The following is a 15,170-nucleotide window of genomic DNA, read 5'->3' as shown; positions in this document are numbered from 1 at the left end:
ATAACAATAGTATAAATAAAACAACATTTGGTAGATTCATAGTTTAAGTCTATGGAAATTATCTATTATGAATGGTTATCATCTGCTGTGGGATTCATCCAAACTAGAAAGGATTTTTAAAATATTATTCGTAAAAAAAAAACGAGGGAATATTCAGCACCAGGACTCGCATTCATACCTATGGATAGTTTAGCGTCATGAATAAAGCGAGCATATGTAAATTTATAATGTAAGTGAAAACCCACACAAGTGCAGGATTGAAGTATTCGGGCTGCACTTTAACGGAAAAAAAGAAATACAATGAGAATATTAAATGAGGATAATCATACATTATAACTGGAAGGAATACAAACACGTCATAAATTCCAAAGAAAATGTTCTAATTAATCTCTAATTAATGATTATAAACATGCACAGATTAGCGAACAAGGAGGCGTAATACTGTCACCTATCTGCAGTTTGTAGGTACTACATTGATCATTACGTTAATAATTCATATTTAACTTTCCGATTGCTTTAAGTATGTATACTATTCATATTCAAGTTTTTTGGTTGGGAAATTGAATACGAGGTTTTAAGCACAGTAAAAATGTTTCTCCGCATATTCAGGAAAACATACCTATTCGCTGTTTATGTGCTCAGGTACTATAAAGAAAAATCCTTTGTTGCATGTTAATGCCAAGCAATTTCATTAGAATGTCAACAGCACATTTATTTTAGTTGCCCTCTACATTGTACCACTTTGGGGGGACATTTAATTTGGAACGCTGCACAGTTTGAGGCAAATGAGTAGACGCGAGCTTTTTTTACTGCAGCCAATCCGCCGCTTTGACCTTTGACTCTTAACTCCAAAGTCAAGTTGAGCCCATCAAAAGTGGAACATGAAAGCATTTACAACATCTCATGACAGCCTTTATCAGATGGCTGCCGAGATATTTTGGAGGAAGCAAGAGCAGAGCGGCGAACCAGCTGGCAAACAAAGTCGTGCCTGCCCAGCAGCAACATCATGAGTGGACTTTTATAGCACGCCATCACAATCTGCCTTGCCTCTTGCCAGCATGGAGTGTATTTAGAACAAAAAAAAGGGATTTTTATATTCTGTTCATGGAGCAGGGGGGTGTTAGAAGTGCAAAAGAGTGGCGATGTCAACATAAAGGCCGCCTGGAGTATCATAAAAAGGACACGAGTGAAGTGATACCGAGATACGGAACGCTCGAAAGGCTTTCATGCTTTTATTACATCGAGGATGCCTCGTGGGTGTCACGACTGTAGTCAACATCAACTGGTCAAGTATTGTGGGTCAATGTGATATTTATTACATGTATTGAAACATCTTTCGGTTTCAATCGGGATGAGTTGCTTGCTGTAGGCTTAACATCAAATGAATTAATCCCTCCTGACGTTTCTATAGAATGCATGAGACTACAGAGTCGTATAAATTCCCACGTGTACTGCAGGATTTAGTCCATCCCCCTGCAAAGCCGTTCCCGCATGAAATGAAGAGGCAACAATGAAAGCTCTTTATCTCATGTATCCCGGGACGATACATGCTAATGGAGCAAAATGCGTTTTAGAAACATTTATTTTAATGGAGTCGTGTTTGCTGAGCAAGCGTTCCGCGTTGTTGCATCAGAGTAGAGATTAAATTAAGATTATTTGTGTGTAAAATGAGGTTATCTTGGGCATGACAAAAAGATTTGACAGTGCTTCACTCGCAGGCATAATTTACATGAAAAATTGAATTCACAATAATTCAACCAGTGTGTTTATAGCGTTTAATGAGCTGAGGCACTTATTTTACATTGGGAAAATCTGATGGCATACCAAAAGATTTCACAAAATATACAACAGTGTAATGAACTCATCTGAATTCACTTGCATGTTTAGTTAATTTTCAAATACGGCCTTGTTTAGTTGAATAAGCTGTTTTGTTTTGGTTAAAATGCTCCTTGGCTCAATAGAGGTTAAGAAACGCTGCACTCGACTACTGTGCACTAAAACGATTGAGAATCACTGATCTAGTCATGAAAATTGTGAATATTTTTCATGCGTTGACTGAGAAATGGATCAAAAAGCTTACTTTTCAAAGAAGGTACATCAAAAACAGTTGTCAAACGTCAAAACAAATCAAGATGATGTCCCCCCCCCATCTGTGGGCTCAAACGGCAGACAACAAAGGGTAAACATAAAAATATTATATTTTTGCACATGAGAGCGTGCAACAATAGCCATTATCACAATAATTTGTTCATTTATTTTGTGCATGCACAGTGAAGGAAAAACATTGTCATATGTCACTTCAACTAATGAATGTGCAAGGTTTACCAACTTGAAAAAAACCCGGGAATTTTCAGTGTCAGCTCAAATTTATTGGATCAGAAATTACAAGTGTAGAAAAAAAGCCCCTTTATTTTAAAAAAAATAAAAATACAGACTCAACATCTTATTTCTGTTTCCCCAGCTATCACCTAGACGTGTTGGGACCACCGAGGAACGCTTGACCGATGGCAAAAACAAAAGTCCCAACCAAAATAGTTTCCTCAACCTACACGGGCGGCCGCTACAGCGAGAGAGGACACTGAAAGTAAACAAGGTATACACCCATCACAACTGTGTTTTTTTTCCTTTTAATTTGTATTCACCAAACAAGCGAGGGATGAGGATTTATGGAAATGTTGCCTTTGGGGGTAAAAGAAGCATCAGATTAGAGAACATGATGGCGTCTTGCTTCAGGACAAACAGCACCCAAAAATATTTAAAAAGAAGAGAGAAGAAAAATAGTCGTGTAAAAACTAAAAAGGATCTTGTTGGTTTTATTTATCATCAGATGTTATGTAGTTGTCGTCATCCTCGACGCAGAGAGTGACGTCCGAGCACCGAGTTCTCACAGCTCTGTGTGTCTCGTGTATCCGATCGCCATCACCTTGGACAGTTGGGACTTGAACTTTCCTTCTGTGTGGGTAACTGGGAGTCACAAGGGACAGGAGATTAGAAATAGAAAAGTGGGTCAGATGTTCTTAGCAAGTCAGTGTCCTTATATTGCAGTTCATCGATCACAGAATTTGAAACGATCCTTTTTTACGGGTTTTTCAAATCATATTTACTGTGATGACCTCACATGGGAGGGGGCGGGGCTCAATGATCAGACTTACACACAGGCTGCTGTCGGCCACAGCTAACACGCAGACACTCACGTATTTAAATATTTGCAGGAAGTGGCCATCCCGAAACAGATCCGATTTTTTTTTAATTACCTGACATTATGGACAGCACATAATCCAAAAATGAAATGAATATGAATGTAGTCTGGCCACATGAGAGGTAGAGGTGACCTAGACACAACAAGCACTGGGAGATGATAAAAGCTCACTTGCAGACTCTTGAACGGTGAATTCCTCTGGATTTAGATTTGTGTCACTCTGTCCTGCTGCGACTGCCACCTGCGACTGGAAATACAAAAACACACGAATACGATTGAAAGAATGGGAAGAAGGTTAAACAACAAGGTCAAGGGAATGCTGTGTACTCATTTGGTAAGATTATTTCTTTGTTTGTGTTTGAAGCAGGTGGAGGGACTGCCAAGAGAATGTCCTTATTGGTGCAAGGAGGCGTGGCCACAACAATCACTCAGGAAGCCGGTCCAAATCTTTCCCTCCATGAAACCCAAATGAAGTTTCAACCTTTTTTCCCCCCTCATTTCCCCTCAGCCTGATTTCAATTTTTTGTTTGGGCTGTATGGTAGCTACAACCGAGGGAGATAAAACAGGTTTCCATGGAGACAAGTGGTGAAAGATAAGTCACAAAATGAAACAATAAATCAAAGGGAAAGCAAAAAGATGGTGGTGATAATGTGCGTCATTCAATTCGCCTCAGCAATGTAAGGCCAAGTAATTGGTGGCTTCGTCTTATCGCGCCTCGGAAATTAATTACAAAATAAAACATGGTGGCTTACAAATAGTGAATCTCAGGTTACAAACGTAATCTGTTTACCTGCATATCATTTAACTTTTTTTTTGTACAGTCCACATTAATGAAAATATCTTGCTGTGTTAAAATAAAAAAAATTGGAAGGCAGTGTCAATCAACTTAGCATTGAAGTATACTTTCTTTCCAGAAATTGTGAGCCGTATGAAAAGCAAAAACAGCCTGAGCCTTGTTGTACTGCCAAGCCGGAGGCATCCTTATTTACGAACTACACCGAGTAATATAAAAGAAAAAAGGTTTGTCCTCTGTGACGCTTTGCTTTGATTATGTGACGTTTATGCCGACGCTGTACTTTCCAAACCTCCTCAGAGTGTGGGGAAGCACTTTGATCAGCACAATGCTGGGGGTGCATACGGAGAACATAATAGCAAGTCGAAACTGTCACCGGGGCTTGTGTCTTTTGCGATGGCGCTGAACTGGTGTCAGCTTTTTGCTGTCCAACACCAGCGCAGTGCCAACTGATCACTCGGTGTCAGGAGAAACGCTGAGGAAGCGCAAACTTCAGAATGTAACTATAACATTCGCCAGGTGGTGGTGCACTTTGGCATATCATTTCAGAGGATTTATGTTTGTGGAGTTAAAGGTGAAGTCAACCTCACCAATTTTTCTTGCGCTGAGTCATGATTGGTTGTGACCTGACACCTAGCAATTGTGATGTCCATTTTAATCGACAGCAAGTGGCAAAATGGCAGCGTCGTGAGATGGATATCAGCGCAAAGGAATTTTTGGGGTTGACTTCACCTTTAAAGAGCCAATATTGATGCCACAAAATGGTTTCTTTATACTTACCAATGCATTTGCATATTCAAGTTTGGTACTCTTCAACTCCATTTTGAATGTGGTGAAAAACAAGTATGATTTCCCTGTGGGCCTTTGTGGAGAAAACAAACTGATTAGTTGTCATGCATATTAATTAATTTGCATACAGTCATCCTTTAACTAGGGATGGATATTGTAATCGATTAATTGATCATTATTTAGTTGCCCATGTGGAATTGTTTCGTGATTAATGGTATCTTGATGGCAAAATGGAGCGCACTACTTTGAGGACTTGAATGACATGTCTCTAAGGCCTACATCAAACAGACTTACATTTTAATTTCTGAGGGTTTCCTGCCTCTATTAACCAGGACATAGCATGCGACCTACAACTTTGGTGCTCGCTATTGACCTTGGAGGAGGTAACATTTTTACCAGTGAGTTTGTATGGAAGTGTAAGGACATAGGACATTACTACCACCTAGAGGACAAGCACTGTATGCTACTGTTGCTTGTTTCTTCATTTTTCCAATTACAACTTGTGCTAAATTCCTAATGCAGTGCGTCGAGTGCGTCAAGTGCATATGTGTGAGTGTTGATCTCACCTCCACACTGAGCAGGAAAAAAGCTTTTTGTCTTCACTAAGGCCCACACTCATGAGCCAGTTCTAGAAACAGAGCATAACATTATAGAAAATCAGTCTGTTGTCTGGAATTGACCACAATGAACGCGCCCTCACTTGGACACATGTGGTACTACATTTGCAATGTTGTGCATGTTGCAATGCAGGTGCCACCCCTGCTGTCACAGATAACATTCCACATTATGACAGCAAGATACAAACCGCAGGCCTGTCTTGGTAATTTATTTTGCAGAAAAAGTGTTGTGACACTAACCTCATTGGTTCCTCCTTGTGCACTGGAAGAGAACGAGCATTCGTACCCCCCCTGAAAAACACAAACGAATATTAACATGCATTCAGCTACATTTTTAGGTGCACTTATGCTCAGTACTACAACGTGAGTAGGCCTCATATATTTTTGGGGAAAATATCAAATGATAAACATGACAAAAATAGCACCTCGATTTGATTTTGGTTAAAGAGTGGCGAAAATTAATACTTGCACTTAATTTTGGTTTCTTGTTCAATCGTTTTGTGCCATTATTTAACGGTAGTTTTTATGCACCGAGGGACAAAAATACACTGATTATTTTGTTTTCTTCAAACTGTTTTGTGGAAAAAAAATTATAAAGCGCATATTGATTCCTATTCCTCAGCCAATGGCAGCCAGCAACGTGTCCGTCGTTCACAAGCTATGACGTCATCAAAATGCGACACAATCGTCTGATACCGCGTTCATGTAGAAAAAGAAAAATCGAAGTTTATAAACGCCGACTTTAAAACATTCCAGTTGAAAGACAAAAAACATGCCTGAAACGCTTGATGGGCGCGTTATTTAGCTTCAGAAAATACATTAAAGTATCATGCTGAAAACTAGCCATGATGTGTGCATATTGACATAAACGTCCGTGCTTTCTGGAATGCAACACTTCCCTTATGTTAAGCAAACCAATCATGAAAACTGCACGACGTCTAATAAATGCCTTGTGCACAGTAGCTGTTGTCGTGTGGCGGCAACAACTCAAGGAAATTGGCATCGTTTCAAAGGACATTTTAATAAGAAACATTACAGCAAGATAATTTTTCAAGCAAATGGACGCTTTGCAATGAAGTCGGTCTTAAACATACATACAATGGACTCGGTGAAGGTGTACAACGTCCCTCCCGGTCTCACGTCAAAGTCCACCGTTTTCGTTTGTTCGTTGGAAGCCTGAACCAGATGACGTGACAGGAGCACCATGAACAGAAGAAAAGCAGTCAAGTGAGTAACCCGAAACTTCTTTGTCGTTGCCATCCTTAAGCGTATATTTAGACAGTGACGGTGTTGATGGAGAAACTAGTTAGTCCATGTTATGAGTGGCTTCTTCTTCTGTTTCTCGGAAGTCTTTTGCTGTGCATTGTCGCCACCTATCGATTAGAAATATGAACTGCATTTGTCTTTTTTCAGTTCCTTTGTCAGGGATGTCAAAACCTTTTTTTTTTTTTTTTATCGCGGGCCTGGGAACCCAAATGTTTGATGGCCTTGCTTTTTTTTTTTTTTTTACAAGTGAAGAAAATTTTCAATTTTGGTATTTTAATGAGAAAACATGAAGCCTATACAGTTGCAAAATGATGTCTTTAAAATGTCGGTAGACGCTATAGTACCTGTAGGAAGCACAGGGAGAACATGCAAACTCAACATAGTCTGGAGCCAAATTGTGAACCGCAAACCTCAGAACTGTGAGCCAGACATGCTGACTCTGTCTGTGAATAACATTTGTCTCCAAACAAGACTAAGTTATGCCAACTTATATGTAACATTGTTTGCTGTACTAATACTGCACTCACATGTTTCCACAGGAAAGCAAAACAAGAGACAAAAATAAACGCTGTCCTGTCACCGTTAGGGCATCTCAGCAAGTGTGTGTATTTTTACACATATGTCTTTAGAGCCATAAAGCATCTCCCAGCAAAGTGTGACAGATGAACATATGTTTGGCCCGAATCGACTAACCTCAACATGGTCTGCCAGCCATGTGTGAAAGATGTGAAATGCAGCAGGAAAAAAAAAATGTCTGTACAGAAAGTGGCCTCCTCAAATGCTCACCTGGCGCCTCTCTGTCCATCACACCTCATGGACCAAAATATGACAATAAAAGCAGTCATTGGGCAGAGACCTCCACTTATAAATTCATAAAATAAAAAATGAAAAGCAACAGTTTGCAAATCTATCTATCTATCTATCTATCTATCTATCTATCTATCTATCTATCTATCTATCTATCTATCTATCTATCTATCTATCTATCTATCTATCTATCTATCGCTAGCTATAATCGACAAAATCAGATTTTTTTTAGGTTAGATGTGCTAAAAATGAAACGGCGCTCTGGTATGTTGCCTTAAATCATTTTTTGTGCTATGTTTTTCACACAGAGGCTTTTTGGAGAAAACACCAAGGTCAGTGGGCACAGGTTCTATTTTAAACAGGGAACAACATGTCAGGCCACTGACATGAATAAGTGGTCCATGCGAACGGTTTCCTCTCGCAGGATGTCGTAGGCAGGGAAATATATTTGTTCATTCGCTGCACACTAGCTTCTTCTCACGACTGCAAACAAACCATTTGGCTCGGGCAAATACATGCAGTTCTTTCAGACGGAGCAATAGAGCCTTTCACTAATGACGCTCATTTCCCAGACTTTGAGCACACACTTGGGGATGTGAACCAAATGTCAGCATGTCTGTGTGGTTATGTGTCAGCACATTCAGCTACTTAAATAGTTGTAAACAGCACCAGGGAAAGGAAACTTTTAATTTACAGTCGTGACTGACCAACCATCCATCTTCTAAAGACTATATCGCTTATTCTCACTGGGGTCATCTCCCTGGACTGGTTGCCAGCTAATCATGTATAGAAATTATCATTCAAGAGCGGCACAAAACTGCTGAACCAACATTGCAAGAATTAATTTTGTAAATTTTTTTCACACAAATCAACTCACTTGTAATTTTAATATCATTGAGGTTTGTTCTGCATATCCTTCCAAATGCCTCCCCCCAAAAAAAAAATTAGGCCTACTCACCTTGTATAGGGCTGTATTCGCAATTTGGCATCCGTAATTTTGAATTTAAATATATTTGCATTTTTTCTTTTTCCCCCGATTTTTTTTTTTGTGTGCAATTTTTCCCTTTTTTTTGTGCGGAAGATGAAGATTTTTTTCATCGTGGTGAGTTGTTAAATAACAAATCATGAACGACAAGAAAACCATTCCATTAACCGTTTTCATTGCATGTTAATTCAAATGAATGTTTATTGGCGCATGTACAAGTTGATATTAATATCCGCCTCCAAACACACACATTTCAATTTTTATCATCTGTAAAGAGTTCATTTTGACTTTAGCAATGATTTTCTGGTTTCGGCTATCAGCATTAACTTTAACAACATCTCATTCATCCCATTTTGCATTAACTTCATCTGCATCTACTTTTGCAAGCAAATTTCCCTCCTCAGGTACAGTGAGGATTTCCAAGATTGTTGCGTCACCGTTGGCTCTGACACTTGTTGACTGCGAGCCTCTCGCACACGTCAAGATAAGAACAGTGTGCTGACGTACATGTTTCAATTCTGCCTTCCTTCTTGGCTTGCGGCTCTGTCTGTGAAATGTCTCTCCCTCTTGCCATATGGGGTGGTGAAGAATGCTGACGGGCAGCTCTGTTCGTCTCGTACGCCCCGCAGGCCCAACACGATGACCTGCCCTCAGCAAATAGTCGCTTGAGGGGAAAAAGAGGAGGAGGAGGCTGTGTCCCAGTCTTTTCCGATTCACCCTTCCACAAGGAGTTCAATCGGGGTCCATTCAGGCCCAGAAGTATTTGGGTAATGACAGAATTTTTACTATTTTGCCGTAATCATTGTATGGTGGCACACAGCTTTTCTGCAAGCAGAATTCTGGCCGAATAATCAGGACTGACAACATGAGTAAATCAAAGCAATATAGGAAAACCTGCTAAATTAGCGAATAAAAACAAAAGAAAAAAAATTACATTATGTGGGTGAATAAAAACTAAAGAAAAAAATCACATTATGTGGTTTTTCAAATGATCAGATACTCAATTGGAAAAATTGGTACAAGTTATCTATCATGCGTGGAAAATTATTGCTGAAAGGTGAACAATGAAATGGGCATTTAATTAGGGATTACGCAATCTGTGGTGAATTTTAAATATGCTATGCTGGGACTTGTTAAAAGGAAGAGGATAGCAGAATGGCACACTGTTAAATTCTTTATTCAATACATAGGAACAGTTCATACATTAAAAAGCACTTTTATAAATACACACGTCAGGGTAAAAAAAAAAAGGCACATCTTAATACATCCAATATTTTTTTTTTTCGATTTTTTTTCGTACACCATAGAAAACATCCTCAGAAAAAAACAAATAATTTAAAATTTCACTGCAACATTTTTAAAGAACGACTTCAGCAGAAGGACGTGCCATTGTGTTGTCACTCAGGTCAGCTCCTGTTAAACAAGAAATTCGTCTTTTAATAGTTCATGTTGGAATCTCCGAAATATTTTTGCTCAAGTAAACAAAAGGCAACTCACTTTGCGATCCTGCAGTTTGTCGCTTGCACGTAGCTTCCCGTGTAGCGGATGTCACACTTTGCCACGTTGTTGGAGAAATCCGACTCCTCGACGAGTTTATAGGGGTTCACGGTCACCTGATGAAAAATGTAGAAACACTGACCATAAGAAATTTCATGGGTCGTTTTGCATTTGCGTTACCTGGAGCGTATAGTTTCCAGGTGGAACATCGGTGATATCAATCCATTGGCAGTCGATGTTGGCGTGATAGGTGTCATAGCAACCAGGACTAAGCCCCTGATGTTAGTTAAAAGAAATACAGATTAGTTTCATCCATGATTGATTATGACATGCTTCTAATTCCTTTTCATGCGGACCTGTGTGTGAGCCGTGCAGGCAAATCGTCTCCGCACACCACGTTCACATGACGTGTCCTCCAAGCAGAAACTAGCTTTGTGGCCCTCGGCCACTTTGCGTCCATTGGAGGTATCCAGCAGGTCATAGTTACTAAAGGCCTCCATGCTATGGTAGTGCCTGCAACAGGAAGACAGAATAAACATACACAGCACAATATGGGAATGAATTAAATGAGCAGTGAAGTTACCGATGACAGCTGTGCCATTCCCACTGGTGTCTGGGTTTCTTTGGGAGGAAGTCCACTGTTCCTTGGTTCTTCACACGCTGGGGGAATCTGAGAAGAACCCTGTAATCTAGGTCTCTCACACTCGGATGGTACGCAGACCTGTATGTCGTAAAATGTCAGTAAATACGACTTCATTTCAAATATGATGCAATGCATAATATTTTATGCTTTGGCGGTTTTGCGTGCTGCATTCATCTCCTTTGTTTTACTTGGCAAGGAAATGTTTGACGTGTGCCAGCTGGTGTGCCACTCAGCCGCCAAGTGGGCAACAGGCCAGCACACATCCTAATGTTGCGCAACTCAAAGGGGAGACCATGTTTCCTCCCTTTCATACGCATCAGCAGCATTAAGTTGGATGAAATGATGCAAGGTGGTAAAGTGCCAGAAGTGCTCACATCACTGACTGTGATGCGGTTCATCCTTGGTTTCATCAGAACATAACATATTTTTTTTACATGTGTTTGAGGATTTTGTTATGGCTCAATGAAACCAAAGTTGGACTTTTTAACCATAATCCCAAAAGTTGTGTTTTGGTGCAAACACAGAAATGGTCAACACCAAAAGTGTTGTGGAAGCAGCATCTAGTCTGTGGCTGTTTTTTTTTTCTTCTCCCAGATGGACCTGAGATCTTGGTGGAGGGACTTATGAACTGTTCCAAATAGCAGTCAGGGTTAGCACAAATCTTTTAGGCTGCCTTTTATTTGGAATGTGATTGGTGAATTTGGAAAACAGCCACATCCCAGTTAAGTGGGTGTGCACACTTATGCAACAACACGCTCACAATTTTTTATTCTTAAAATATTTTCAAAGATTCATTGCTGAAGTTATAGGTCATATTAATGCTTGCAGTCTTTTTGAAATTATTTATTTTGGCCTCGTTTTTTTTTTAACAAAGAAATATGGTATTTGAACAGGGGTGTGTAGACTTTATATAACTGCTATGTTCTTTGGATAATGTAATGTGTGATTTGCATAGTGGTCCTCTCATCTGACAAATTATAATATATAATATAAATATAGTGTACCTGGATAGGCAGTTCTCCTCAGCGGCACAGTGGAGTGCAAACATCTGCACTCGCTGGATGTATGACGCAGCTTGGATGTAGTACGGGTCAGGAATCAAGTCTGGGAGACCTGTGGAAGAAAAATACAATACTCATGTGAAGTACACTAGAATCTCTACTTAATTAATCAAGTCTGTTAATGTCCAAAGAGCCCGTAGGAATTTATTTGTGGTGATTTGATATCGATCTTTATTAATTCTTTCCTGCATGTTCTCCGGGTACTTCTGCTTCTTCTGACATTCAGAAACATGCATGTTCATTCACTGAAGAATAAATTGTCCCATGAATTATTGTGCTCAAAAGACTTTATAGTGTACGTCGTACCGTTATGGAAGAAGTTGGTACTGTGGCCCGGTCCTGGTTGAAGCGGTCGTGCAGGGACCCTGTTCCTTTGGTCCGGAGGGTAAACGTTGTAGAAAACGGAGTTCCTATGCTGGCTGCCGTTTGGATCCCGCCTTGGCTCCGTCGTGTTGGTGCGGATCGGATCAGTCCTCTGTTGAGTGTAATGTACCTCGACCACGTTTCTGGACAGTATCACCGGTGCTTCAGTGGCTTCTGGTTCTGCTCTCTGCTGTGTGTTTTGAGCTCTTTCATGATTATTGGTCATTGGTGGGCGAGGTGTCGGGTTTGAGGGTTGAGGTCTGTGCGTAAGATCCAAAGACGGCTGCGTGGTTGCACCGGAAGAGGAGCTTGGTCCTCCACCGGAGAACTCCTGATTGGTAAAGGCCACTGTGCTGCCGGGTGACCACGCTTGGTCCCTTGGGATTAAATTCTGATCTGCATCGGCAGCGTTCACCTGACCCAGATCTCCGGATGTTCTTCTCGACGGAGGCGGGAGTTGACCTCGGTTCATGGTGGTCAACAGGACCTGGGTTCGGCCCCTGGATTGCGCAGGCGCCCGGTACTGTGTCCCCGTGCTCAGCAAGCTGTAGACCCTGCCGTTGTTCTCCCACTCGAACCTGTGCTTCCACGGGTTGAGTCGTGCACGCGAAGGATGACGATGCTGCGCGTTACTCAGGCGCACCGCAACATCCAGGAGGCAAAGGAGCAGAAAGGCAAATTTCTTCATCTCAAACTTCTTCTATTGACTTCGATGAGGTCCAGTACAGTGCTGCACAAACCTGTAAATGGGAATGGGCTCCAATAGGCTCCTGTTATAAACACACAAGCCATTCTGTCACAGGTCCGTGACACATTTTGGGCAAATGTTTGTCTTGAGACTATTATGAGTCACTTGACAGCACACAGTCAACAAGCGCAGACCTCCGCTAAGGAGGGTCAGTGATTTAGAACAGGGGGTGGGCAAACTTTTTTTGCTCAATGAAGGGCCCCATTTTTAAAAGTAACAAATGAGCCTGGTTAATGGAAAAGGTTTAAAATATATATTTTTTAAATAATTAAACGTCAAAGCCAAATAGTTTATCTTAACAATAATCAATTTACATGTTATTTATAATTAATGTATTCATAGTCATGTAACCACTCACCTAATTTTAAATATTTTTGGTGTATTTTGCTAATATGTTTAATTGTATTATTTACAATAACCAAATCTTTTATGGATTCGATATGTAGCGTCGCCAAAACAAACAAATGAAGAGAAAAAGGATGCTGACACATCCTGTACATGTTTTGGATGTGATGAAGAGAAAGTGCGGGGCAATAAGAAAAGGGCAACATCACAAGCAGTGTTGTTTTTTGGCAGGTGGCCGCAAAGGGGAACTTGCTAAGTGTGGTTTAATAGTTTGCTGTCGGTCAATGCGTCACTCATTAGCGTTTGTATGGTGCATTTGCGCCCCCTTGTGGAGTTACTATATATAGAAGAGCTGGATGGTGGAGAGAAAAAACTGTAAAGCGGTGGCTCTTTTTTATCAGTTCCTGCATTCTTATTTGTTTATCATTCACTATTAAGTCCACTCCAGTGTGTCTTTCATGTGTGTGCGTGTGTGAAAGTGTGTTTGTTTTGGTGGTGGGGAGGATGGCGTCAAAGGGGTTTCTCAAACAAGGCATTCATTCAAACTCGGACAACCCCTGATCAGAAGAAGCAGGCAGGCACTGGAACAGAATCAAGAGGGGAAGTAGGGAGGCCAAGACTGTCATGGAGAAGATCGGTCAGAGCAAAGCCAAGAAAAATAGACAAACATGGGCCCAGAGGAAGAAATATTAAAATCCGAATCTGTCGGACCAGTCTTAAGTAGTTGGTTCTAGTTTTCATATTTTATAAACCTCCTCAATGTGTGAATCTTCATGAATAATACAATAGTTAGAAAATTGCACACAAGTGAAAAGGTCTTGATACATCTCCAAATACTGTTAAGATGTTTTTTTAGAGACATCCAAAAATCTTGGCTGACTGATCGCAAATAGCTCGAGCTGCAATGGAGTGTTTCCACCACATGGTGGCAGTAGACGCCCAGTAAAATTAACAACAGCATTCAAATTGATAGACAATACAAGACTGTATCAATAATTGTTTTTACCTCTCTCGCTGTTGCTTGGCGTTTTCGAAGAGATTACTAAATTTAGCAATTTAACATGAATTCATTTAATTAATTCAGCATTTCATTAATTTAGTGTTTATTTAGTTTGTTATTCACTGCATTGTTCTGGCCACTTTGTCGTATATTCTGATATGATTAGTAGTTAGGAGTGGTCATCAATTCATTACTTATCTATCATTAGAATAATATAATTAAGGTGGAAGGTAAATTGGAGCCTATTCCAGTTGAGTTAGGTAGAGCAGTTGTGGACACCCTGGACCAACTCGTTCACTAATTAATCTTTGTGACTTTGAGAGGCCAAAAAAGGCCTAGAACTCAAGGGTCCTTTTTTCCACCAGCACTACAACAGCATGTCTAAATATAGCAACACATGGTGTCAAGCACTCACAGCCTCTAAACAAGTTGTAAATATAAATCCACTAAGTGTGAGCAATGCAGGTACTCTAGCAGGATTGAATCACAAGGTCCAGACTGACAGTGGTCTTGTGGCAGTCTGGAACCACATGAGCACGATTCCTCAGCTATGTCGGAATGCTTCTCATAGTCCCGTATTGTACTCACCCTTAGCTCTCATAACCTCTTGGCTGACGTGACGTTTCCCGGCACGTCTCACACGGACGGGGCAATGTGATGCCGTCAATGAGTGAGCCTCAAGCTCACTCTGGGGTTTGAAAGGTCATACTTTTGAAAAGGCCAAATGGAAACAAAATTAATTCCTAATCATTCCGAAGGTCAGACTACAATCTTGTTCCGAACATGTTTTAACAGCTCTTTAGTTTCAAATACAGTGTCCACACTTCTTGTGTTGATTCTTTTCACCAGTTTCACAACAAATAAATAAAATAAAATAAAATGCTTCCAATGCCCATTCTTTGAATCGTAAACACAGTTTAAAAGATTAATGCGGCTCTTTATAAATGTGCTTTCATCCACTCACTAGTGTATCAAGGAAAGTCTGTTCAGGGAAAAAAAAAAGTCTAGACAGAATTTGTTTTCACTGTAAAGCAGCTTGGGATAATGTAGCCATTG

At 40.4% G+C, this 15,170-nt stretch overlaps 2 protein-coding genes across 2 annotated transcripts; both read right to left on the bottom strand.

The window, feature by feature from the left end:
* Positions 1 to 2,347: 2,347 nt before the first annotated feature.
* Positions 2,348 to 6,766, bottom strand: mydgf (myeloid-derived growth factor). The gene is made up of 6 exons (XM_037250757.1): positions 6,498 to 6,766; positions 5,640 to 5,690; positions 5,349 to 5,410; positions 4,774 to 4,855; positions 3,371 to 3,446; positions 2,348 to 2,964 (listed from the first exon to the last, which is right to left on the bottom strand). Exons 1-6 carry the CDS (start codon positions 6,657 to 6,659, stop codon positions 2,885 to 2,887), a joined length of 513 nt encoding a protein of 170 aa, XP_037106652.1. The 5' UTR covers positions 6,660 to 6,766; the 3' UTR covers positions 2,348 to 2,884.
* Positions 6,767 to 9,750: 2,984 nt separating this feature from the next.
* Positions 9,751 to 12,810, bottom strand: loxl5a (lysyl oxidase-like 5a). The gene is made up of 7 exons (XM_037250719.1): positions 11,965 to 12,810; positions 11,602 to 11,710; positions 10,538 to 10,675; positions 10,311 to 10,467; positions 10,135 to 10,230; positions 9,955 to 10,070; positions 9,751 to 9,870 (listed from the first exon to the last, which is right to left on the bottom strand). Exons 1-7 carry the CDS (start codon positions 12,707 to 12,709, stop codon positions 9,864 to 9,866), a joined length of 1,368 nt encoding a protein of 455 aa, XP_037106614.1. The 5' UTR covers positions 12,710 to 12,810; the 3' UTR covers positions 9,751 to 9,863.
* Positions 12,811 to 15,170: the final 2,360 nt, after the last annotated feature.

Source organism: Syngnathus acus, chromosome 4 (genome assembly GCF_901709675.1).
Source record: "Syngnathus acus chromosome 4, fSynAcu1.2, whole genome shotgun sequence".
NCBI lineage: Eukaryota > Metazoa > Chordata > Actinopteri > Syngnathiformes > Syngnathidae > Syngnathus > Syngnathus acus.
The sequence above is the reverse complement of the archived record's forward strand: the minus strand, read 5'-3'. Positions and strand labels throughout refer to the sequence as shown.

Bases quoted from the DNA above. Each gene is read 5' to 3' on its own strand.
- mydgf (XM_037250757.1), bottom strand. From the start codon at position 6,659: ATGGCAACGACAAAGAAGTTTCGGGTTACTCACTTGACTGCTTTTCTT. The intron at 5,691-6,497 runs GTATGTATGTTT...TGTGTTTTTCAG, and splicing joins ACACCTTCACCGAGTCCATT to GGGGGGTACGAATGCTCGTT. The intron at 4,856-5,348 runs GTGAGATCAACA...TTCTCCACAAAG, and splicing joins TTTTCCTGCTCAGTGTGGAG to GCCCACAGGGAAATCATACT.
- loxl5a (XM_037250719.1), bottom strand. From the start codon at position 12,709: ATGAAGAAATTTGCCTTTCTGCTCCTTTGCCTCCTGGATGTTGCGGTG. The intron at 10,676-11,601 runs GTACACTATATT...TACGACATACAG, and splicing joins GAGGAGAACTGCCTATCCAG to GTCTGCGTACCATCCGAGTG. The intron at 10,231-10,310 runs GTCCGCATGAAA...AACTAACATCAG, and splicing joins CCTGCACGGCTCACACACAG to GGGCTTAGTCCTGGTTGCTA.